Raw genomic sequence first — 26,967 nt, forward strand, 5'->3', positions numbered from 1 at the left:
TTTGAGTGCAGTGTCTGATGAACATGCATCATGGCAGGTAGGTCTCCATCAAAATGATTCACTTGGGGCCAGATACAGGTATTTTGACCACCCGGGACAGGGTACATTCAAAGCTGTGACAGATGGCCAGGGCATTTTGACCACTATTGATTTTTATCATGTAGCAGAATAAAAATTCAATAGACATATTTCAAAAATGAAAATAAACAACTGAAAATCCCCCTCCCGTGAATTCAACATAAAAGAAATTTGAATGCAATAAAAATTTAAATGCAACATTTTTGGCAATATGTACATTTATTTGTTTGTTTTTAACATGTCATCAAATAGTTATTTCCATGAAATTCAACACAAAAGTATCTCTTTCAAAAGTCATTGTAGTGCCAACCAGCTGGAGGGAAGCTACTGTGAGTATAACCAATATGGTTATATAACCAATATGGTCTAATAACTCTCCAGTGTAATATATATATATATATATATATATATATATATATATATATATATATATATATATATATATATATATATATATATATATATACATACATTTACTACATCTATCTAGATGTGTTCCATGTGCAAATACAGGAAAAATAAGGGGTTTTATAAAGGTCTAAAGAAGGAACAGATAGAGCAATACAAATCAATATCCTTTCAGGCTACAATGTGTTTGGCCCAACCACACTGAACTACATTTTTTGCATAAATGTTTGCTACAACTTACCCGTGCCCAGCATGCTAAACAACGCTGAACAGATCACCCAGTGCATTCATTATATTATTATAATAACCTTCTGCCCAACTCTGCCCAGTTGGAATATAATTGTGAGCTTATCTTTACTTTAATTCAGGTTTCTACTCCCTCTGTAGGAACTCTACCCCACTGGAACGCAAATAAAATTAGATTTCATACATTAAATGCAGAACAATAGCTAAATACCACTAATCATTACTTCTTAAATAATTTAAAAATATTTATATTTCCTATTCAGTGTTATGCCTATTTAAACAAGAAATACACATTATTCCTGCTTTACATCCCAAGCATTGCATTTACAACCAATCATTTGCCTGTAAAAACTAAAGAACTCATTATGTAAATATACATTAAAATGCAGCAGCCTACACTGTATGGGTATTAACACAACATATTCTCACTAAATGCGGACATAACACAATAAGGATATTTGTTATTAGCTGTGTAAAATATTCACACATCATTCACTTAGATTAAAGGGATACATACTGAATATGTAACCATTAAGAACACATTAATATGTAAGGTCAATAGTTTTCAGTATATTGGGCACACCAAGCATTTCCCATGGTTTTCTAAATGTATACGTGTGGGAAACTGTTCATAGTAAGGAATGTTCTATACTGCTTAACAATGCAATCTCTTGGGGTCCACTTGATGGTAATGTTCTCTTACAGTGCACATTATTCGTCGAGCATCTGCTATTATGCTGGAACTCTAAAAACGATTTCTGAATTTTGCTCTTGTTTAGAAAATGAGCCTTATTGGGTACGGACTTAGAAGCACCATTTGAAGTTAATGTGTCTTTTTTTCAAAGTCATCGTGCTACTATGGTATTTTTTTTTTGATTATTTAAAGGGACAAATAAGCCATTAAACCTTACTACTAATATGCTATTTTTCCCCTTTGAGTTTATCTTTGGTACTAGTCAGGCATGTCTGTTCACAAGTGCTCCAGCAGGTTCTTCAGGGAAAGTAATGAGTTTTTTTTGACTTAAAGAAAACTGTGCCTATGACGAGAATAAAAGCCAACCTAAAAATATTTGTCCCCAAACCCAACCCTCACCTGTACACAGCTGTAAACAGAAAAGAATATAAACGGATTAAAATGTTCCTTTGGCATTTATAGGGTCACAGTCGACACGGTGTGGAGTATTTGTTCTTTTGTAACAAGACAGATTTTGCTTCCTCCAATAACCGTGGAAGCTGCTATTGCATAAAATGCTACAGTGTACGCTTATCACAGTGTTGAAAAGGAAATAATCTCCTGGTGGCTTATTTTAGATGTCTAAAGATCCACTGTTGGAATGGATCTGCAGGGTTACACTGTACCAGGCTTGGACTGACTCCTTCTGAAGTTATACACAGGTTGTAGGAGGGATTAAAGACGAGTTGCTCCTGGAAGATAAAATAAAGCAAATCGTTTTGTACAGAATATATTTTGCATTAATGTATTTCACATTAAGGTGCTTGCAAATCTAGCAATCAGAATATGTCAGCTATTACAGACTTTTGCATGAACCTGCATGAACCTGCATGAACCTGATTTATCCAAGGTGGGTGTGGATTTATTATTTCCGAAAAGAAATTAATGTTACACTGATTAGATCCTTTGCTAGTATTTTTCTTCCACTAATGAAACCACCCCTGACCGCTGAATACTCGCTGTGTGCAATTTAATTTAATAGGTTCATCGGGTAGATTTTAGCCTAAAAATGCAGACAAATGCTTCTAGACCAAAATACACCCTGTACACACGGACATAAGGTGGCAACTATTGGGTGGCAAGCAGAATGGATAATGTAGCGCTGACCACTATCATCTGTAGAACAAAATGGTGTGCGACTACTCAGAGTTCATTTAAAGAATTCACACAGGTATCAGCTTTGATGAATGTGAAAATATGTGGAAAACATTCCTATTAAGAAAATGTTCCTGATGGTCAGTAAAGTTAAAAATGCATTGTAAAAGCCAACATACCCGCTGTAGTTCCCATTTCTCTTCAGGAAGTGGGGCTGTATCTCCACCTCTGTAATTACACGGCTTTATAAAAAGGGAACCATGGGAAGGCTGGAGACACATCTCTTTCTGAATATTGTGTCGAATTTCATGTCTTGAAGTGTATTCAAAATACTACAGAAAAATATAGAAATATATGTAGATTTTTTTTTTACATGTACACCGAGATTAAAAAACGAATCTGTGTTTACTTAATAAGTGTTTCATGGATGTTATTACTAAAAGTGAGGAACAACCTTGCTTTAAAGGAAAACCAAACCAAGAGCTTTTCCAATTACTCTCCTTTGACAGCAATAATATATGTGTGCTCTGGAAAACACCCATTTAACATGTATGAATATGCAGAGAAAGAATGTTAAGAGTTAACAATGACATGAAACCTCATGCTATGTTAGGGAAATAGCAAGATTACACTTACTAATACATAGCAAACTGAACTAAGCATCATACCTGTCCCAAGTTTCATAGACCAGCCCATATTTCAGATTAAAAGTGTGACTCACCAGAAACCAGATAGAAAACGTGAGAGATAGGCTGGGCAATAATTAGTGTTTATGGGGCAGACGAGGACCATGGTCTATTTAAGAATAAGTCAGTAACTGAGGCGTTATTTAGGAATAAACGTTTAGCTGTGGAACAATGGAAAAAAATGATCCTTAAAGGAACAGTTCAGTGTAAAAATAAAAACTGGGTAAATATATAGGCTGAACTTCAAATAGTAGTCCTGTGTCAGCACACAACTCCTCCACTGTTACCGGTGCACGTTCGATGGTGGCCACCCCACACCATAGAAGATTCAATGTAGAGAAGAACAACACCTTATTAATGAATTAAAAGGCCTTTATTCAAACACGGCACAGACCAATTATAGCAACGTTTCAAGCCATCTCTGGCTTTTTATCAAGCTTGAAGTGTGTTTAGGGTCATTGTCTTGTTGGAATATCCAACCCCTGCGTAACTTCAACTTTGTGACTGATGCTTGAACATTATCCTGAAGAATTTGTTGATATTGGGTTGAATTCATCCAACCCTCGACTTTAACAAGGGCCCCAGTCCCTGAATTAGCCACACAGCATGATGGAACCTCCACCAAATTTATAGCAATCTCCTTAAAGATATATACCTGATTAGTACTGTAAATTAAGAAATAAATGTATTTCTTTACCTGGTTTCCACCAAGTCCATGACAACTGTACATGATCAGAGGCTTCTCTCCACGATTTTCGTCTCCAATATCCAAACACAATTCTCTACCAACATTTTTTAACTAATAAAAAAAACATAGAATTTAACATCATAAAGGGTTGTGCTCAATCCTCTTTTCACACAGCAAATATTTACCTAAGCAACCAGGCATGGGCTGTGAGGTTATTAGAAGTTACCACTGAGTGCACAGTGGGGGGGCATATTAGACCCTATTCGGTAGAGTGTAATACCTGAAACTGAATCTTCCAGAACACTTAGCAAAATACAGAGTGTCCAATTAAACATATTGTTTACCAACTATAATAGAATAGGTGTTTTGTTCAGATTAACAGGCATCAAGCTCCACAGTGGCAGAAACCCAAGGAACACTGAGTATAGGACAGTTACATTTGGGTATAATTATATTTGTACTAAAGCTAGAGAAAAATATTGGCCTCATTAGTTCATATCATCATGTGATTTCTGGACTAGGGTCTGATAATTGATAATATACAATACAGTAATTATATATCAATACACAGTAGACTACAAAGTCTTTATGGTAATAATGATTTATGAGACAAAACATTCCCTTTTGCATGTTATTGCTCCTAGTAAACATTAGTAAAGGAAAGGCACCTACTGGAGCCTTTAGGCAGTGAGATCTGCCTGCAATCAATTGACAACAATGACAACAGGTCTCCCCCTGTGCCAGAGCCCTTGGACACACTGTAGATGCTTATTTACAATGATTATTATAATATTAGCCAAAGTAGTTTCACCTATCACAAATCAGTTTGGAAAGGATTTTGAGACTTTGGGGTTAATTTATGAAATATTGCAACTACGAATTCAGAAGGATTCACAATCTGATGTTTTACAAATGTATCAACATTTCCTAGCAGTCAAGAACATTTTAAAGAACGGACACATTTATCATACTTGTGTTGATTTGGCATTCAAAGACCATTCTGCTCTGTGGGTACCCTTTAGAATCCTGACTTCCCAATGCACACTGCATGTGGGAAGAAATTATTTGGATACATTTTAAGGATTATTTCAGCAAGAAATGGCTCAGTATGGCTTTCCAAACTATCATTAGCATTCTGTACAATTAACCAACCATTGCTAAATCATCAATGTAGACCATGGCTGTCTACATCACTGTATCCATACTGTCACCTACTTCAGCTCTAGTGCATGCTAAAATGTACAGCTCCTACTGCTGCATGAAAGTAATGTTGCATGAACAGATATTGTTGTGGTTTTTATACAAAGGGCCTGTAGGTGTCACTGTGCACAAGAGTTATACTGTGTACATAGTACTTTTTATACTGCTTAAAAGTATTAGAGTTGAAGTTACTGTGTAATAGCTGTATGAACCTGCTAATAAAGCACTGTTATACTCTACTCATCCTCAGCTACCAAAACATAACAATTGTTTTGGAAAGTTAATTTATTTAATTTAACATTTTGTGACAGCGCCTCCCAAACTACAGCCATTCATTCACACTATTCATACTATTTTGGGGAGGAGAGGGAAAGTTAGAAAGAATAAGACATGCATGCCCTGTCATTGAAATTGGAAAGCTGGTGAGACAAAGAAAAGAAAGTTGTATTACTTACATCTCCATGTATCAGAGGGTTTATCTCTGGCACGTAAATCTCAGGATAAATATTATCCAGATACCAAGTAAAGTTTTTACATTGAAGTCGCTGCCTCAGATCCAACCGCTTGGACAAATCTCCATATTCTTTCTGTACAATGAGAACCATGGCACATGTTAATATCACATTCCTGTAGCGTCAGATATCTTTAAATTTGGGAGGTGTCTATAAGAAAATTTAGTGTGGGGGAGTACCCTCTCTTTTGGAGTAGGATAATCCATAGTGTGTTTAGGTAACAGAAGATTGGAGAGACTTGTGTGAGCTACAGGGCTGCATTTAGGTCTGATGCTGCCCTAGGCACCGGACCTAAACACACCCCTAACGTTGTGCATGTGATGTCACATGCCGTATATTGTGGAAGTGACATCAGCACGCCGTGCTCATGACATCACTTCCGCGTGACTCCTCTGCCCCCCTACCCCTGACACTACCAGCTCCGTCAACGGATTTCCTATGGAAATCTGTGGTGGAGGGTGAGGGAATTAAAAAAATTAAAAAAAACAAGAGACGGAAAAAATAGTGCCTTAACATAAATACACCCCTGGTGAGCTATAATATATTTTGGCTACTGAAAACTGATAACAGTCTTGCTGAATCAGTGGAAAATTCCTCAGTTTGAAACTACAACTAAAAAATTAACATCTAGACATAAAAAGGTGTATAATAAAAAGTTATTTTCAAATGAAACAAAAAACCAATTTATTTTTATTTAAATATCAATACCTATTATAAAGGTATTTTAAAAACTCAACTGTCAGGCCTCTATGCCTCAGGCATAAAGGTGAGCCAGCAATTATTTTCACATTCCATTCTGCACTTCTAGATGACACTGCACTCGTCACATTCACCCTACCTCCTCACCATCTAATTGTGTAGCCAGTGTATCAGGTCCCGCATTCTGGCATATAAACAAGATTTTGGCATAATATTAAGCTTGTTTTCACAAAATGGTGACTATAGGAAACAATGTAAAAATAATTGATATAGTGTAAGAAATGAGAAATGTGTATTCTGTTTGACAGAACCAATGGAAAAGAATGTGGAATTATTTCTTAGGGTCCCATTAAAAATTTTGCACTAAACAGGGAAAAATCTGAAACTTTGATTTGGTTATCTGAGCACAAAAAAACAAATTCCCAGCCCACTGAGAAACCCTCTGAATAAACAACCCTGCACCTTCACCTAGATACAAAATGTTACACTTTGAAATAAGGAGCAGCTTTTGAGACAGAGATGTCTCACTGGATTGCTGATTTGTTTTAAGTGTGCTTGGACAAACATTAAATAAAATGTCACTTTTTCAATTTCAGATTTTCCCATTTGGTTCAAGAAACAATGAAAACCATACATATTTCCTAATTACAACAATATACACAAAGTTTGTTTAGAACACTCCCAATTCATTTAGTTAATGTTGGCATGAAGACATAGGGACATGTCTTCAGCCTCCACCCTAGAAGGAGATGACACCTTTGTAAATGTGTTTCAAGAGCCCCTTCCTCTCAATTCACAATAAACTCCCAATACAGGTTTCCAACATGTTGCAGAAAGCTGAACTCACTATGGCATCCTCTTCCTAACCATACTCACCTTTTTGACAATTTTTGCAGCTTCTCTATTTCTACGATAAAAGATTTCTTTATATTCATCCATCCAGACTTCAGCCAGACGCACTTGATTACGCACAATAACTTGTGTTCCTTTAGGAAAGGTATGAGGACTCTTGCTCCGAAATACATGGCCAACAACAGAACAAGGCAAGATCTCTAGCTGTCCACCACACTGCCATACCTATGTTGTAAGAATTAAAGAGCACACTCATTAATGTGCAAATAAGTTTGTTTAAATGCATTAGGATCATGACACAGAGGGTGCTTTTTCTCCTACGGTTAATTGTAATAAAGTGCCTCAATCTGGAAAGGCTTTTGCATAGTCACACATAATTACTGTACAAACTACTGTTGAACTTTAGAAATAATCACTTATAAAGAGAACTGCCTTAAGGATCAGATGTAGAGAGTAGTGGTCAGTTGCACATTCTCTTACTCTTCTCATTCTCTTGATGGGAGTTTTGAACAGGTGAGCCTACTATAGAATTCTACCATTAATACTTTAGAAATGGATATTGACAGTAATATATCTGTGTTTTCCAAGCAACCAGGTGCTAAATAATGAGTGAACTCTGGGCTGAACCGAATGCACAAGGATTTTATTACAACAAAGTATGTTACTACCACCTCTATTTTGAACTGAAATTCGACCCTGCATGTATATACTGTGCATAAATATATCTGTGTACACAAACAAATTAACAGGCTGTCATAAGAAAGTTTCATATTTCATGTTTTTTTTGTTTCATACTTCTATAACGCGTTTTCTGTTAACAAAATAAAAACTGTAGGAATGCTAAAATTAAAGATGAGAATTTCATAAACACATATCTCATATGTGAAAATTGACTTTAAAAGGCAAAACAACACCCTTTTTCCAGGACTAATGTACTGTGATATTTATTTTAAGAGAAGAGTGCACTAACTGTACTCACTCTAAATGACATTTCTATATTTTCTCCACCCCAGATTTCCATCTCTTCATCATAACTTCCAATGTGTTCAAAATAGTCCTTGGAGATTGAAAACAGCCCTCCGGCAAAAGTGGGAGACCTAGAGAATATGAATGAAACAAACATTACCAACTTATTCTGCAAATAAAATATTTATTTCTGTATTGTAATAACCATCTGTAATATATGTTTCCAGCCTCTCCATACTAAAGGCAATGTTACACAAAAGGATGATACACTCCCATCCACCCCAGCTTCAGTAAGCACTGACAGCCACAGTATTGGCATCACATGGGTGAATTTTGGCTGCATACTCAAGACTGCTTATTTGCAGAGGTCACTAAATAAGCAAATTCTTACTTGATTCAGCCACTAATGTGCTGGGCTAAGTAGGGATGATCTGACAATCGGGGGCCTAGTTTAACTTACTTTTTTATTTTTTTTACTTATTTCTTAAATAACTTTCAAACTAAGCAATATGAACCCTATTTCAAGGCACATCATTGTGCTGGACTGTAGCTTTCCAGAGTTGAAAATGAACAACACCTAGATGACCACAAGTTGAGCATCCTTGTATCATACCATAAAAAAGCTAAGGGGAGAGTACATTATGACAGATGAAACATAATAGATAACTGTACAACACCACAACATCTATAGGATATTATACTGTTTACAATATGCATTTTAATTATTATAGCTGTTTCATATTAACATAATAACATAACAATTCTCCTTTTCTCTTACTTTATTGGATATGTTTCATCTTTTCGTTTTTTGTTTTCTGAACTTGGAAGTGTTTCCCAGCCAAACGATAGGTTCCAATCAAAGTTGCCCCTGTTGTGATTATTCCCATAAGGGGATGGGTTGCCGAACTGAAATGTATTTAGATCAATGCCTGTGATGTCTGGGCTGACCACAGAGGTATAATTTTCTGCAATCCTAGCCAGGAGTGGCTCTAGCCAGCCATGGTAACATTCACCTAGCAAAATTACAAATAGAAAAAAAATTAGACTGACTGATAAAAACCACCGTAATGGCTGAAATTACTAGAGACATCTGATTTAAAGGCAGCAATTTACAAAAAATCAGGTGCTCCCTTGTTGCCGGGCTAGATTTTCCACCCATTTAATTACTGCTTTGTAACACAAAATGATGCCATTTTGAAGCTTTCAAGGCTTTGTTTTGTCTTTGATTACTTCTCAGGCTCCATAAAGTCATATGATGACTGTACTTATTACTGAAATTAAAAATGAAATCGATAGAGTGAAAGAACATTTTTGACTGAAAATGCCAAACAAATGTGCTACAAAATTAAAATAAAAAATGTTCCAAGCATGTTTTGAAGCTTTAAAGCTTGCAGTAATGACTAGCCTGTTCCAAATTCTAAATCCAAATTGCGGCCTTTAGATGCTGTTGAACTGTCATCAATCTATTTATACACTTGCAGCTTAACAGCAGCTGGACAATGCTTATTGCTGAACTTTCACAGTAAAAACAAAGCAAAATTCTAATAATAATCTGGAGAAGTCAGAAGCTGATTGATATCACCCTGTGGCAGATATTAATGGATAGACGAAATAACACTACACGTGACAATATCATGCACAATAACACTAACCACAGCAACCTATAAAACAAATATGTGACAAAAAGTCATACATTAATATAACATATAGACTTCCTGTAGTTATCATACAGTCCGTGCCTTTAGATACTTACAGTGTGCATCCAGAAATGTAAGAGTGTCACCCGTTGCAACAGAGGCACCTAATAAACGAGCAGTAATAAGGCCTTTCCGTTCTTTTTGTCGTACTACCTTGACAATTTGAAGCTGTTTTACATATTCATCCAGTTTATCTTTCAAATATTCTGTGAAGGAAAAAACTGTTTGTTTTGGAGCATATTTTGACATATTACTTATTCATATCAAGGTAACTAAGACAAACGGACATGAATTATTTGATGTATATAATAAAAATTGCTCAATGAAGCTATATTTTTCTAGCTACATAATGTTTTCCTGGAGTCACTTACAGTATGACAAAGGCAAGGGCACTAAATTATTAGCGAGGTTAGCATTTATAGTACCTAAAGGGGCACATTTTTGCTCAACTGCACTTTACTCTCCTTCTCTCTGTATATGATGACACAACTATGTTATAGATTGCAATAGTGAGTTATTCTACTAACACTTCAACTATACCTACCATCTATAAATGACCACAATAATAATTCAGCTAAGACAAGAAATATACAATATGAGTGAATATGCAGAAAAAAAACCACAGTATGAGCCACAGAGGAATGCTGCCCAAAATAGGTTCTCAACTGAGAAGGGCACACATATTATATGTGTTTATAAAAGACTTCTGGGCCACACACATGTGCCTGTGGAGCAACCAATTCGTATAACTAGCCAGTCCATCAGTAGTGTGTTATTAGTGAGCTCCCACCTGCTATACTCCACCAGAAACACCACAGAGGAAAGTGAGTACTTTTGTAGAACTTCACACTTACCATCTACACTAGCATCATCCACCAAAATAATCTCTTTGAGAAGTATAGCAGGAGAAGTATACATTACACTGTACACTGTTCTGAGCAAGGTAGACCAGGCCTCATTGTGAAACACGATTATAATACTTGTTGTGGGTAGAGAAGGGCAACGTTTAAACTTCTGCTCAATGCACCTGCATGTAAGATGTATGACAAAAGAGGCATGGCTCAATATAAATGAAACATAAAAATAGATCAGAAAAATACTCCTACTGTTGAGCTTAACCATCACTACATGACTATGATTTTCCTTTTGAAGATACTTTGTGCAACTTTGGTAAAATTAAGCACTGCATATTTTTTTACCACCACCGATTGATTTTATCACTGTTGGGAAAGCAATTGGAGGAGATTAATCACCTGTAGAAGTGGAGATTTGCCCTTAGCATGATTAGACACCAAAGCATTTGATAAATCATACTGGCCATTTAAGGTTAAGCAGATGGAAAACATTATATGACTGCACCGTAACAGCAAAATTACACTTTAGAACAAAATGGTCTAAGTCATGACAAGGTGTGTATACATGCACAGCCTGCCAGCAATTAAGACGCTCAGCAACAAACATTAGGTAGGTGTGGTCTATTTGTTCTGTCCACAGACATAAAAATAACACATTCTTTCTTAGAAACACTTTGAAATAATGACTAACTATACTATTGGCTTATATAAGGGCTTTTAAAAAGCTTATGTAAAGGCATAAAGGTTATGGGTATAGGAAAAAAACTGCAGTCATTACACCATAATTCAAAGGATACCTAGGGACGCAAATACGTTTTCAGCCCTAACTTCATTAAACAAAACCATTAAAACAAAAGGCAAAATGTATGTTCATCACAAGCACTATTTATTGCACTCTTGTCGAACAACAAGGATGGGGAGTATATTGCCCCATAAGGAAACCACTGTAATATGCAGAGATTGGGCCATAGCCAAATGGAATTTTCAAACGTAACCCATAGATATCTGGCCAATAAACAACCATATATTGATTGAACAGGCCCTTGTTTGGCCTAATAAGCTGTCTAGAGCACCCAAGTTGGCAGCCAGTGTCACCCTGTCTATGGGCAGTTAAAAAACATTGTTCTACGTCCTAATATTCGGAATACTGAAGAACCGTATGTATTTCTTGGAGGTGATTAAACCAAGAGTACTGACATTTCTAAGAGAAATGTATTATTTTTCAGACATGGGCAGCACACAGGTGAGAAGGGTTACTGCATGTGAAGTTTCCAAGCCACATTATAAATGCAATAATATTTGAACAAAAAAAACTCCCAGAAATGTTATACAATATACAGCATACAGAAATGGTGCATTTTAACTTTTCCCTTGAAATGTGATTTCACAGATAATACAAGTGAATCTGATAACATACTCAGGAGGTCTTGTGTCTGGTCCCAGATCTCGGTGAAGTGAGATTCTGTCACTTGCAAAAGCATTAAAACAGTGTTTCTTCTCTCCTCTCTCTTTTTCTTCCTGCTCTTCTGGGGTGAGTTTATCTTCCTTAAATGGTTTTCCTCCTGCTCCAGGCGCATGGGGATCCTGAGGGGGGCGTTCAAGGGATGGTTTTAGTTCTGCAGCTGTATAATATCCAGGCAAGCATGGTCTCGCATCTCCGTTATCAGTCTGCCTCACAGGGGCATTAATTTGCATTTTGGGCATTGCATCTTTAATATTTTTCACAGCTTCTATCATCATGTCCAACACCTTTTTCTTCCCACGGTGGGCCCCTAGTTCATCCCTTTCCCAATCAACTACTTCTTTTTGTATCATAAACAAAAATCCCATAAATATTAGAGTTATAAAGCCAAGCTTCCAGTGAATAAATCGTCTCCCTAAAAGGAGTCTTTTAAGATTTGTCATGTTAAATGTGGGGCAAGATGGTGCACGAAAATAATCAGGCCGTGGGATGTTCCATCACAATTTTCTGTTGTACTGCCAAGCCTGAAAAAGAAAAGAAGAGCAGAAAATTTCTGTGAAATTCTGTAAAGCAAAATTGCTTGGGCTGGTCGGCTAGACTAAGGTCCTCTTCTAGTATTGTAGGAACAACGCAAAAAGCTAGCACACCAATCAAGCCCATATCGGCGGCACTTGGCCCCAATGTGCCTGTAGGATATAATGATGTGGAAGAATACCACCCAGAAGAGCAAAAACTCAGCATATAAGGTAGGGATCTTATGTTGAGCCTTTTTAAGCAGGAATCAATGGAAAACAAAATGTTTTATTCTAAAATTGAAATCCTGGCTGCATCATTTTCACTATTTCTTATTAGGCATGCATACAAGATTAACCAAACACAAGCTGGGCTGTTCAAATCATAGGGAAGTAAAATCCTGCTGTCAGATCTTGGCTCATAGCTATACCATGAATATTGGAAAGTTGCTTAGAGTTATATTTACGTTCATTGTGCAAACAATTTTGGGTAGAGATGCCCATTAAACTTGGAATAGTGAGTTGGGAATGTTGAGCATTTCATTATTAAAATACCAATAATTAAATACTGTGGTAAGGTAAATGTGTTGATTTAGTGAGTTTCCTTTCCCAGAAAAGTATTTACAGAAGTAGCCATCAGTCTTCATCTTCATTCTGTGAATAACATGTCTGTAGTGTGTTAATGAAATATCAAGGTGAAGATGATATTCTTTAATACATTTTACCCAGTTTTATTTTTACACCGAGCTGTTTCTTTAATGTCACACTTGGGGGTCTATTTATCATGCTGTGTAAAAAGTGGAGAGAAACATTAGTGGTGATGTTGCTTATAGCAACCAATCAGATCTTTGCTTTTGAAATCCAATTGCTGATTGGTTGCTCTGGGCAACATCACCGGTAATTCTTCACTCCAGTTTTTATACAACATGATAAACATATTGGTGTTTTCTCTGCTGGAGTAAATACAGGCACATAATCTTCCTGTCGGTGCTTATACTGAGCAAATTTTAATAAACACTTCTCCTTGGTATTTAGGTGAACTCAAAGCTAGGTTACAGGATTCCCTATATAAACACACACCATGCGTTAATGGTTTTGTAGGGACCCATAGGGTTACCTTCCCCTATAGTCCTAAAAGTACCACATGGTTGGAAATCCCCTGCCTGGCCAGCAATGGGCTGAACCTAAATTGGATTAGGGAGGGGGAGTGAGTCCCTTGTCCCTAATGCAGTGTGCTCTGGCAGATTCTGGTTTGGCCAAAAGGTAACGACACTGCAATAACAAATGCCTGGAGATGGATGCCAGTAAAAAAGAATTTTGGTGTGCTCCCACTGTGGATAGTGTTGGAGCATGCCTTAAAGATTTAAGCAAGTTTTGTGTGCTTGACTAGGAAAGCTTAGGAGCCCAGTCTGAGGATTGAATCATTGTGGATGCCTGTGCCAGCTCTGTGTGAGACCCCAGGTGAGTCTGAGGGAGGGTAGTGAAAGGCTCCAGCATGTCCCCTGTTTGAGAAACAGGCGTTGTTTTTGTGCCTGCTACATGGGAGAAACTACATCTTTATCTCTCCAATTGGAGAGATATTTAAGCACGTAGCGCTACCTGGGGAAAGGGACTGTGACTCTCTTTGTCCACCAGGAGTGGAGGGTAGAACTGCGCCAGGTAAGGACTGTGCTAGGTTTGGACTGCCACACAGGCTACCCAGGGTAGAGGTTATTGAGATGTGATTTTATTTTACTCTGCACTTTTCCTTCTATTATAAAGTTCTATTTGTTTTACTGTAATGGTGTGGTTAATCATCTGTTCCTAGTGGCTTCACCTGTAGGCGTATTCCCAGATCCCACTAGGTGGAGGCACTGCCATGAGAGAAATTCCCAGTACCCTTTCATTTCACAAAGGGGATTCAGGACCTGTATATGGTAAGAAATAATGGCACATGGCAAAGATGGGGTTACAGTTTCATAGAGAATCAACAATGTATGGGGAAAACACTCGGCGTGGATATCTGTGCAAAAATGAATACTTTAGTGTTTCTGCACTGAAATCCACTATGTGTGCACTGACAAGCTGACCCCATGCCATGTCAGTGCAAGCACAAACAGGGTGCAGGAGGCAAATACATTTTTCTACTTTTTACATTTGTCTCTTTATTTTTGGAGATCCTCACATCCTTTGGATACAGTGTTTTTGCAGGAGGCAGCAGACTAGTTTCTGTCTGCTGGTGTATATACTACCCATACAGGCTCTAAAGCTTGCAGCGATGCAAACCATGTCATTCAGATGAATCTTTGACAACTGTACTGTGAATACACTGTTGCAAACATAGCCAGAAAGTTAGCTATTAACAGTGACGAGACTGCTGCACTGTATGTTGCACGAGTATATCATAGTGTGCAATCAAAGCAGGAGGAATGTATTGAATAGGGCTGCCAGTGAGCAGTTCCTGATACAATGAAAGGAGTGGCATGCATATCCTTGAAGGATGTTTGATAAAACACTGTTCCTGGAGGTATTCATAAAGATGTTTGTACTCACCTGTCACTTCCATGCCCATAGAGCAGTTTGGAACTTGAGAAACAACTTGGACTACTAGAGAGATTGTCAGGAGCCGCGCCTTTAATTGACTCATTTGGTCACAAGACAATTGCCAGCTCACAGCCTAAATTGCAGCAGAAGAACTATATATATATATATATATATATATATATATATATATATATATATATATATATATATATAAAAGAATACTTGTGGTTTCCGCACACCACTGAATAAAGCAAAATACCCAGGTGCTACTCAAAAAAATATCAATAGATTTTCCAAGGGAGAATGAGTGCACACTGGGAGCATTTAAATAGGTTATTTTAAAACCATAATTTTATTTAAGTTAATTAAAAACAGGCCGACGTTTTGGTCCACATCTAGGACCTTTTTCAAGACTTGAAAAAGGTCCTAGATGTGGACCGAAACGTCGGCCTGTTTTTAATTAACTTAAATAAAATTATGGTTTTAAAATAACCTATTTAAATGCTCCAAGTGTGCACTCATTCTCCCTTGGAAAATATATATATATATATATCTATATATACACACACATTACACACACACATCGAATGATTCGAAGGATTTCAGCGATCGATCGAACGATTTTACTTTGACTTCCAAAAATGCTCTAGAAGGTCCCCATAGGCTAACATAGCACTTCGGCAGGTTTAATTTGGCGAAGTATTGAAATCGAAGTTTTTTTAAAGAGACGGTACTTCGATTATCGAATGGTCGAATATTCGAATGATTTTACTTTGAATCGAATTCTAAGTCGAAGTCGTAGTATCCTATTCGATGGTCGAAGTATCCAAAAAATTACTTCGAATTTCGAATTCCCGCAAATTCACTTCGAACCTTGATAAATCTGCCCCATACTGTGTGTGTGTGTATATATATATATATATATATATATATATATATATATATATATATATATATATATATATATATATATATATATATATATATATATATATATATATTACACACACACAAATATTACACACACACACACATATATATATATAGTCCAGAATTTGGCATTCACCAAATCCTGAACATTAGCCCAGTGCTAACCAAATAATAAATAAGTGCACAGATAAAAGCACTCACGGCCATTTAGATAAATTTACCAGTCTTTAAGCTCACATCTTATTGAAATAAAGACTGGTGAATTTATCTACATGAACGTGAGTGTTTTCATCTGTGCACTGGTTTATGGGATTGTTATCCCATGGGTCTAATATTTCTGCCTTGTATCTACAAAATGTAATGTTATAACTATGCAGGTGTGCCAGGCAATTCCAAATGTCCACTAAAAGAACAAACAAACTACGATTCTACCGAAATATGTGGACAAAAACCTGGTAAGAGATTAGACCCATACGTAAATCAAAAGTACTAAGTTTGCCAGGTGCAGTAACCCAACCAATAAGGTGTTTGCTTTAAAATGCTACTTTTCTATACATGATAAGAACTGTGGAAAACTTTGCAAGTTATATAACATTATCCAACTGTGTCAACTGCATAGGGCTTGTGTATACTTCAGTACACTGAAAACTTAAAGGGGACCCGTCACCCAAAAAAATTATTCAAAATCCTATTTTATCACATTAGTCAAGCAAAATGAACTTTAATTACACTAAATAAATTATTTGAATCTTGCTTCCTTCAGTCTGGGATTTCAAAATTATAGCAAGCAGGCAGCAGCCATTTTGTGGACACTGTTATTAAGACAAGTCTTGTATCATCTCAGAATCTTGTTTGTGCACCAGCATGGGGGACCCGATGTCCATCCCCATGCCCTGGTTAAACAATTAAATGGTAAAGAGAACGGGGGGATGTGTGGAGAGCAGTGACATCTAGGAAGTGCTGAATGGAAAGTGAAAGTAATTGTCTGCCCCGCCTCTATGCCACTGGCATAGAGGAGTGGCAGACAATATTTGATTGACAGCTGATATTTTTAAATGAGCTTACAACAGCTATGAATGCTTTAATAAAAAATAGAAATTGGATTACATGTTTAATTTGAAAATGACTTTTATTATACAGATTTTTGTGTCTGGGTGACAGGTCCACTTTAAATGCAACTGTTGCACACAGTGCATTCTGAACGAAATTTACCACTCTTTAAGGAACTAGTGAATACTTGTATCTGGGGGTATCCTAATAAGCATGACAGAAAAAGTGTGTGAATGACATGAGTGTACGTATATAAATACCAAACCAGATCAAGATTTGAATGTGTAAATCTTAACTTAGTTACCTGGGTTTTTAAAGGGCAGCTCTCTGGCCATCAATATCAGTAAAGAGTTGCTTGACTTTCATTAGCATTTAACTTTAATAAATCACCTGCCCCAATCCCCTCTGGTGTTTGTTGTCGGAGAACAGAAATGTAAAAATAAAAATGCACAGAAAGGTAAAAATAAATACTATGTTAAGACAAACATCGGTCTAAGTTACAATTAATAAGTAAATGTATATGTTTAAACTCTGTGAATACATATTTATTATGCTGTGTAAAATGAAAATCACTGTGTAAAAAGGTATGTAAAATAAATGGAAAATTTATCAAGGTGTGTTTTATTTTACGCCATGCAAACGCCAGATTTTCTGGCATTATTTTACATTGCTTCCGACGGAAGTTGGTCTAAGAAAAAAAACAAGTTTTTACACGGTGATGGTGATGTTGTATTATCCTGCTGCTTTTTACACAGCATAATATATATGCCCCTTAGTGTACTCACTGACTGCCTATTGTGTGGCAGTTAACAAACTGACAGCCAGTGTACTTTTCTACCTATGTATATATCACACCCCCCAGGTTGTATGTATAAGCAGCACGCTACATGTTACTTCAAATCAGAAGCCAAGAATGCCATGCTCTTTAAATACACAGTATTTAAAGAGCTGGGGTAGTTATTTAATACATTTGGGTTGGCTGCACTATAAAATGAGAAATGGGTTGTGCAAAGGAATGTGTGTACTTACATGCAGATCTAAGCTAGTGCCTTGAATCAAGACAGATGTTACCACAACAGGAGAAGTGAACAGAATTACAAACATGACAGACTGATTTTCTGTGGTTGGTGTCAAGGGAACAAATACCAAATAGATGCGTCACCCACCAGAATCTGTTTAAGTCACTACAGGGAACAAGTTCAAATTGATTGAGATCCTTTTAGAAATAATATTAAATAAATACACAGTGACACATATAAAGCAGCCTGTCTTAGGGAACCTCACAGCTCCTACAGAACCTCTTGGGAATCAGGTGGGAGTCAGTGGGGAGTCACAGAGGGAGGCAGGTGACAGTTTTGTAAGGTGTCTGTGACTAACAGCTCCATGTTCCATGAGGTTCTGACATTAAACATACTATACTATGTAACTCAAGCGTGTTCTGAAAGGAAACCAGTAATAGCAAAATTAAATGAAGCACAATCCCTGGATTTATAGAGTATGTATAGACTGTAATAAAAGGAAACAAAAGTAAAAGTCAATAAAAGACTTTGTGTATTTAAAGAAGTAAATTACTGAGAGTCCAGGAGCGCTTGAAAGTTAACCAGAGCTTTTTGCTATATTTAAACTACAAGTCCCAGCATCCTTAGGAAGCCCAAAGACTGGGAACTGAAGTTATTCCGAGGCTGCGCTGGATACTGAGTGCAAACCCCTACCGGCAAAGCTACTTCACTTGAGAAACTTTTGTACTCACACTGATGGAGAGGGGCCCCAGGCAGCGCTGCTCTCAGTCGCGGGTCCTCGCACAGACAGGCTACAGGTGGGGACGGATGCGGCGGAGATAGATCCGAATAGAGTCGCCTGTCACCGCGGGAACGATAGTAGTGATGATGATTAAGATGATGATGACAGATCTGGGGGTTGATGTTGCCGCTGTCACTTCCGCCTTGCTGGACCCAGGTGAAATGCTGTAGCCAGCTGATGCGCATGCGCGCTTCTCCACGCCCTTACCTGCCAGCTCCAGGTGGGCAAACCGGAAACGCACAGAGATGTTCCCGGAGGAGAGTGGCAAAATGTCACGCGGGGAGAGAGGGAAGAGAGAAGGAAAGATGAGGTGGTGAGAGAGCGAACACGAGGAGAGTGGAGGTGGGGAGAAAGAGAGTGAACACGAGAAGGAGAAAGAAGAAGAAAGTGTAGAGAAAAGGTTCCGCGAGAAAGTGAATGATAAGGTGGAGACAAAAGAGAGTAGGGAGGAAAGGAGAATATGAGAAACTGGGAGAGCAGAGAGTGAACACGACAAGGAAAAAAACTAAGTGCAGAGAAAAGGTACAGTGAATGTGAGCACAGGGCACAGGGAAGTGAGTGGGAAAAGCAGGGGCAAGAGGGGAATGGAAATGGATGCAAATGGGAGAGAGAATAGGGGTAGTTGTAGGGGGAGAGATGGGGAAAGGGGGTAGAGGACAGTAAAAAGTATAAGAGGTTTGAAAAATTGATAATAGAGAGGAGATGAGGATGAACAGAGAATGGGATATAGAAGAGAAAGAAGAGTGGGTGTGACTGCAGGAATAAAAAGAGAAGATAAATAGGGACAGGAGAAGGGACTGATGTGTTGTGGAGAAAAGGTTAAACTAACTATTTGACCTTTTACAAGAAAAACAATACAATAACAATCAATAATAATAATGTTTGATTTAAAAAATGAAAGGAAAAAAGAAGTACAGAGAGAGAGAGAGAGAAAGAGAGAGAGAGAAGATACAGAGGTTGGTTTACATGACAATTGAAGTTAAAAAGGGCAAGTCAACCTCAAAATAAAAATTTGCCTAATAAAAGAAAACAGAATTCTAAGCATCTTTCCAATATACAATTGATACAAATTGTCCAGAGCTTCAGTTATTTGTAAAAATGATTGCTATTGAAGGCATTTGCTTAACTCCTGGTTGTTACTTTTTGTTGCAAAAAATCTGAGTTCTCCAGCAAAGACAAGTCTTGTCTTACATTGTATCAACAGTCTGATCCATCCACCAGGGCAGAGAATAGACAGGAACAGACACTGCATTTAGTAACAATGCATATACAAATCACTTAAAACCCATAGACAAATTGTAATGGATGTATATTGCAAAGTTGCTTAAAATTATGTTTTCATTTGTTAGGCAAACATTTTTTTGGGGGGTCAACATTCCCTCTAAAGAAGGGAATTAGGAAGCTATGGAACTGAAAGGAGAAGGAAAGTAAAGTCAGAGTGAGAGTTTGGTAGAAATAAAATGGAGAGATTAAAAGAAAGGCTAAACCAAAAGGGGTTAAATACAAAAGAGTAAGGAGAAAAGAGAGAGAGATTGTAGAGATTATGGACAGATGATGAAAACTGCAGGATATGGCAGAGAATGAGAAAAGAAAAAAACGAATAACAGAGAAAAAAGGTGATTGTAAAAAAGGGAAGGGGATAAACAAACAATAGAATGCTGTAAAAAAGAAAGCTGAGATACTAGCTGATTAAAATGCATTCGGTTGGTATGTGCTAAAAATTGCAGATGTTATTCACTGTTTTGCATTTTGTAAAGTACTTTCAGAAGGCGGCCAGCCCTCCTGTCTTATGGTTAAATAAAATTGTCCCAGCATGGCCCAGCAAATGCTTAAAACCCTGTCCAGCACAAGCCTGTCATCAGATCTAGGCAGATATAATTAACCAGAACATTGGAGTGTTCTGAAAGTGGCTTGCTAGCCCAATGGCAGATGAACCCTGGGGAATGTGCCCCAAGGTTAGCTTAACTGCTGCACAGTTTGGGACATGTCTGGGACATTAATGGGTCAGTATCCAATGAAAATACCATATTTTGTGTGTACTCTGGCACATCAGTATGTATAGGGGTTAGCCATCATGGGGGAGCCCATAGTAGTTACATAGTTAAATTGGGTTGAAAAAAGACAAAGTCCATCAAGTTCAACCCCTCCAAATGAAAAGCCAGCATCCATACACATACCCCTCCCTACTTTTAATTAAAATTCTATATACCCATACCTATACTAACTATAGAGTTTATTATCACAATAGCCTTTGATATTATGTCTGTCCAAAAAATCATCCAAGCCATTCTTAAAGGCATTAACTGAATCAGCCATCACAACATCACCCGGCAGTACATTCCACAACCTCATTGTCCTGACTGTGAAGAACCCTCTACGTTGCTTCAAATGAAAGTTCTTTTCTTCTAGTCTAAAGGGGTGGCCTCTGGTACGGTGATCCACTTTATGGGTAAAAAGGTCCCCTGCTATTTGTCTATAATGTCCTCTAATGTACTTGTAAAGTGTAATCATGTCCCCTCGCAAGCGCCTTTTTTCCAGAGAAAACAACCCCAACCTTGACAGTCTACCCTCATAATTTAAGTCTTCCGTCCCTCTAACCAATTTAGTTGCACGTCTCTGCACTCTCTCCAGCTCATTTATATCCCTCTTAAGGACTGGAGTCCAAAACTGAACTGCATACTCCAGATGAGGCCTTACCAGGGACCTATAAAGAGGCATAATTATGTTTTCATCCCTTGAGTTAATGCCCTTTTTTATGCAAGACAGAACTTTATTTGCTTTAGTAGCCACAGAATGACACTGCCCAGAATTAGACAACGTGTTATCTACAAAGACCCCTAGATCCTTTTCATTTAAGGAAACTCCCAACACATTGCCATTTAGTGTATAACTTGCATTTATATTATTTTTGCCAAAGTGCATAACCTTGCATTTATCAACATTGAACCTCATTTTCCAGTTTGCTGCCCAGTTTTCCAGTTTAGACAAATCACTTTGCAAAGTGGCAGCATCCTGCATGGAACCTATAGTTCTGCACAATTTAGTATCATCTGCAAAAATAGAAACAGTACTTTCAATGCCCACCTCCAGGTCATTAATAAACAAGTTGAAAAGCAAGGGACCTAGTACAGAGCCCTGCGGCACTGGTCCAATTAGAAAATGTTCCATTTACCACCACTCTTTATAGTCTATCTTTTAGCCAGTTCTCTATCCAGGTACAAATACTATGTTCCAGGCCAACATTCCTTAATTTAACCAGTAACCTTTTGTGTGGCACTGTATCAAATGCTTTAGCAAAGTCTAAGTAAATCACATCCACTGCCAACCCAGAATCGAGGTCTCTACTTACATTCTCGTAAAAAGAAATTAAGTTAGTCTGGCAAGATCTATTACGCATAAAACCATGCTGGCACAAACTCATAGTATTATGATTTGCTATAAAGTCCAGTATCTTATCCTTTATTAACCCTTCGAAAAGCTTTCCTACCACTGACGTCAGACTAACTGGCCTATAGTTTTGAGGCTGAGAACAGGATCCTTTTTTGAATAGAGGCACCACATTAGCAATTCGCCAGTCTCTCGGCACTATGCCAGATCTCAATGAATCCTGAAAAATTAAGTAAAGAGGTTTGGCAATCACAGAGCTAAGCTCGCTAATTACCCTGGGATGAATACCATCTGGCCCTGGACCTTTGTTAATCTTAACATGTTCAAGTCTCTTTTGAATTTCTTCATGTGTGAACCATGCATCATTAGTTGTATTACTAGAATTGGGACTGTTAAGAAGGAAACCTTCACTTACTGGTTCCTCATTTGTGTAGACAGATGAAAAATATGAGTTCAGAATCTGCGCTTTTATTTTGTTTTCATCAACCAGCTGACCCCCCTCTGATAGTAAGGGTCCCACCCCTTCCTGCTTCATTTTTTTACTATTAACATATTTAAAAAATAATTTTGGATTTTTTTTACTGCTTGCTGCAATATCCTTTTCTATAGCAATTTTATCTTGCCTTATAGCTTCTTTGCATGATTTATTGGCCTCCTTGTACCTTATAAATGATTCAGCTGTACCAGCTAACTTGAAAGCCTTAAAAGCACGTCTTTTCTTACCCACCTCAACACCAACGCTTGCTTCTATTGAACCAAAAAGGTTTTGCTTTGCAACGGCGTTCCTTGCTTACAAGTGGAATATACTGACAAGTATATTTATTAAGCAGCATTTTAAAGACTTCCCATTTTTGTTCTGTGTTTAACCCTGTGAAAAGCATTTCCCACTTAATATGTTGCAGAGATGCCCTTATACTGTCAAAGTTTGCACGTCTGAAATTTAGTGTTTTAGTTACTCCCTTATAGAATTGCTTCTGCAACAGAATCTCAAAAGAGACCATGTTATGATCACTATTCCCTAAATGCTCACCCACACAAATTTTAGAGATGAGTTCAGTATTGTTAGTTATTACAAGGTCCAAAAGAGAGTTATTCCTAGTAGGTTCTTGAACGAGCTGGAATAAAAAGTTGTCATTCAGCATATTTACAAACCTAATAGCTTTTTGCTTGTCAAGACTGTCAGTGCAGTTACAGCAAGGATCAGATGGAAGAAGATCTGCTCCTTGGTGTAAGAGAACTGACAGTCATGGCGCACAACAACATGGACTACCCACATGGTATGCCATTGGCCTTACAAATCTTTTGACTAGAGACTGAATGCTTGGGTACTTGAAAATCTAACAGATAGAAGAGGCTTTTGGAACCAGACCAATAACTGCAATAAAAGCCTCTGTTTCAAAGAAAATCTTTTTCTTTATGCACACATACTCATACATTAATCCTGAGTTTAATAAGTAAATCCCTTTATATTCTCAGGGAGCACATTGCTGTCTGTTGTACATTAAGCATTTATACTGTGGTATGTTAAGGTCCCACAGAAGTCTATGAAAGTCCTGGTCCTTTAGAGCAACTTCAGGACCTGCCAGTTAAAGAAGCAATATAATAAAATACAGTGGCAGGCATGGTGGAGCAGTGATTGGCATTGCAGTCTTACAGCACTGGGATCCTGAGTTTCATATGTTCTTGCTGTGTCTGAGTGAGTTTTCTTCTGCACTCTCAAAACAAAAAGGAAGGTTAATTCACTCCTGAAAAAGCTGACACCCTTGTGAATGTGGATGCAATAGGGACGCCTTCTGGCACTGGAGCTGATTGTAAACCACAAAATCCAGTTTATAAAAACAATTCATTTTTGAATTTGTAATTTGTGGGTTTTGTCCAATGTGAAACTGGTGCTGTGATCTCATGGCACAATAGTCGCCTCACTTCATAGAAAGTAAAAAAAGTACAAGATCTAATGTCCAGAAAGCTCCAAATTTCAGGAGGCAATCTCCCATAAAGTAATTTAAAAGAAATTATAAATTATATATATATTTTTTATGTACATATTCTTTTGATAAAAGTAGCTTGTATTGAGGGTAAGGCTGCAAGAAAACCATTTTGAGGGCAAAACAATACTATCGGGTTTATTTATTGTTTAAATGCTTTTTTTTTAGCAGCCTTAAAGGGGAACTATCGTGAAAATGAAAAACTAATATAAGCTTTAGCATAATAAAATAAGGTCCAATATATCTTAAAGGACAAGTAACATAATTTTTTTTTAAAAAATGCATTAGTATAGAATGAAAAAAAAACACATAGACAAATCGCTAAGTCTTTATTAAGAAATAACTTACCGAAACTCCTCTTCAGAAAAGGCTATCCGGCGAACCATCGGCGCTCGATTTCTCCTCCCAGCTTTCCTTATAGGAGGAGAAATCGGAGGATCGGTGCTGTGTCGCCTTTTCTGAAGAGGAACGCAAGCGGAGTTTCAGTAAGCTATTTCTTAAAAAAGACTTAGCGATTTAAAAGTTTAATTTGTCTTTGTGGTTTTTTTTTTTGTTCTTTACTAATGAATTTTTTTTAAAAAATTGATGTTACTGGTCCTTTAAAGGGGGACTCCTTTTGCATAGAAGATGTATTAGAGCTCACTCTATTAAAATCACCAGACATCATGTCTCTCTACATGCAGGATTTGTGCAAAAGGCAGTTATTTTGTTAGTTTTTGTTTGTACTGGAATCAGTTATTTGAGTGATTTCTAATTCATCTGCTAGGAAAGGAAGCCCCCCTATAAGATATATTGTATCTAACTATCAATGAATATCTGACACCCAACTGCTGCAAGGAGACAGAATGTAGAGAAACAGATGCTGAGAGAGGAATAGAGAAGATAAACTTGATTATTTCAGAAATTATGCAGAATATTTAATTGATTGTATATAGAAAGTTTCTTATTTCAATATGATGAAGCATATATTAAATTTTAATTTTCACAATAATTCCCCTTTAAGGCATGGTGATCCAAATTACATAAGGATCCTTATCCATAAAACCCTAGATCCCAAGCATTCTGGATAACAGGTTCTATACCTGTACTAAATGATTTCTGGTTCCCTTATAGTTTTTATGCGAAGGGAAGAACAATTTTTAACATCACATTCTTGAAATGATTTCAAAACATACAATATGAAAACCAAAACATTACATAAACAAGATGATATAATGGTTCTGCAACTGCCTGCATCTAATATAACAGCAGTTTTTTTAGAGAGATTTCTGTCCCAGAACATCCTGTATTTTCTAAGGCCATGAAATGTTAGTTGTACCTGCATCTCTGTAGCACTTATAGTGATTAGCCTTTTCAGCTTTTAGTTTGCCACTCCCGGATACTGTAGTTGCAGACGACTCTGGAGACTTGCACAACCGGACACGTATCCAAACCCAACACTGATAAGATCTAATTGGATGTTACTTACAGTCTTGTATCTGTGTTGTCCCAGCTGGGCTCACATTGGCATACAGTTATCAAGCTTAGCAGCCCACACTTTCCATAATCACCGGGTGCAGTTCTAATCGCTGATTGTGTTTGTATGAGGCTGGCCAAGCACATTATAATCTTCTTATTTGGCTAGCCTATCAAATGAGTAAATCTATACCCACTAAGGGCCCTGGTAGATGGGACATTTTGCCACACGTTTCCAGTGTGGGCAGAAAATGTCCCAATTGCCTTCCTACTGGTATTAATGTAAATTGCCAGTAGGAAAACATGATGTGTATGTTTTCCCACCTTCGATTTACATTAATACCAACAGGAAGAGATTACGATCATGCAACTGAAAATACCATATGCGTTGCATAGTCACCCTAAAATGGTGTACCAAAACCTGCTTATATAAAACTTCAGCCCTAGGGGCCAACAATTGAAACAGCATGGCATATGAGTGTATGAGCTGCAGCAAAGGATTACACTAAGTTGCTCTTCCTCACATCCCTTGTGTTCTGTGTGCAGAAAACCTCCCACTGAGCTGCAGATTGTGATTCACAGTGTCAGATACAGCCACTGACTTACCCTGGAACACTGCCACCAGCATATGACCAGAGAAGAGAACAATGCAGTGCTTTATCTAGCTCTATGTTGTCTTTACAACTAGCACCTTATAAGCAAACCTCCATACATGCAGTTACAGTAAAGTTTTTTGCTCATAAATATAACCCAACATGGCAAATGATCTAATACTGAAATGTTCTTGTGGAGGTGGGCTTACTGTAGGGAATGCTTGTGCTTTGTCTATTCTATTTTTTATTAAGACTATAAGGCGGTTTATGGAAGTGCTTATTTTGCTGCTATGGTTAGCCTTTGCTCTAAATCACCAATAATTGCTCAAGGGGCTTAAGAGAGAAAATATATATATATATACATAACATAATATGCCAGCAGAACAATACTCACATACACATCTTTAGACAACAACAATGTTGGCTTTCCCAATTCCATCCCCTTACTTGTGCATCATTCAGACACAGGGCCATGGTACAAAGAGCCCTGTCCTTACTACCTTACTCTTTGTGTAAAGGGTTCTTATGGGCAATGGCACACAGGAAATTTTGCCAA

At 37.5% G+C, this 26,967-nt stretch overlaps 1 protein-coding gene across 3 annotated transcripts; it reads right to left on the reverse strand.

Moving 5' to 3' along the window:
- Positions 1–278: 278 nt before the first annotated feature.
- Positions 279–26,023, reverse strand: galnt3.L (polypeptide N-acetylgalactosaminyltransferase 3 L homeolog). Of its 3 annotated transcripts, none has more exons than XM_041576255.1 (11): positions 25,682–26,023; positions 12,132–12,700; positions 10,715–10,887; positions 9,917–10,066; positions 8,942–9,176; positions 8,177–8,294; positions 7,222–7,422; positions 5,590–5,721; positions 3,944–4,045; positions 2,740–2,892; positions 279–2,157 (listed from the first exon to the last, which is right to left on the reverse strand). In XM_041576255.1, the coding sequence occupies exons 2-11, from the start codon at positions 12,617–12,619 to the stop codon at positions 2,035–2,037; spliced, it is 1,875 nt and encodes a 624-aa protein (XP_041432189.1). In that variant the 5' UTR covers positions 12,620–12,700; positions 25,682–26,023; the 3' UTR covers positions 279–2,034. The 3 variants fall into 3 exon arrangements, with proteins under 3 accessions (XP_041432189.1, XP_018091361.1, XP_041432190.1); XM_018235872.2 differs by lacking the exon at positions 25,682–26,023 and adding an exon at positions 18,942–19,869; XM_041576256.1 differs by lacking the exon at positions 25,682–26,023 and adding an exon at positions 14,505–15,269.
- Between the last annotated feature and the right edge of the window lie 944 nt (positions 26,024–26,967).

Source organism: Xenopus laevis, chromosome 9_10L (assembly GCF_017654675.1).
Source record: "Xenopus laevis strain J_2021 chromosome 9_10L, Xenopus_laevis_v10.1, whole genome shotgun sequence".
Taxonomy (NCBI): domain Eukaryota; kingdom Metazoa; phylum Chordata; class Amphibia; order Anura; family Pipidae; genus Xenopus; species Xenopus laevis.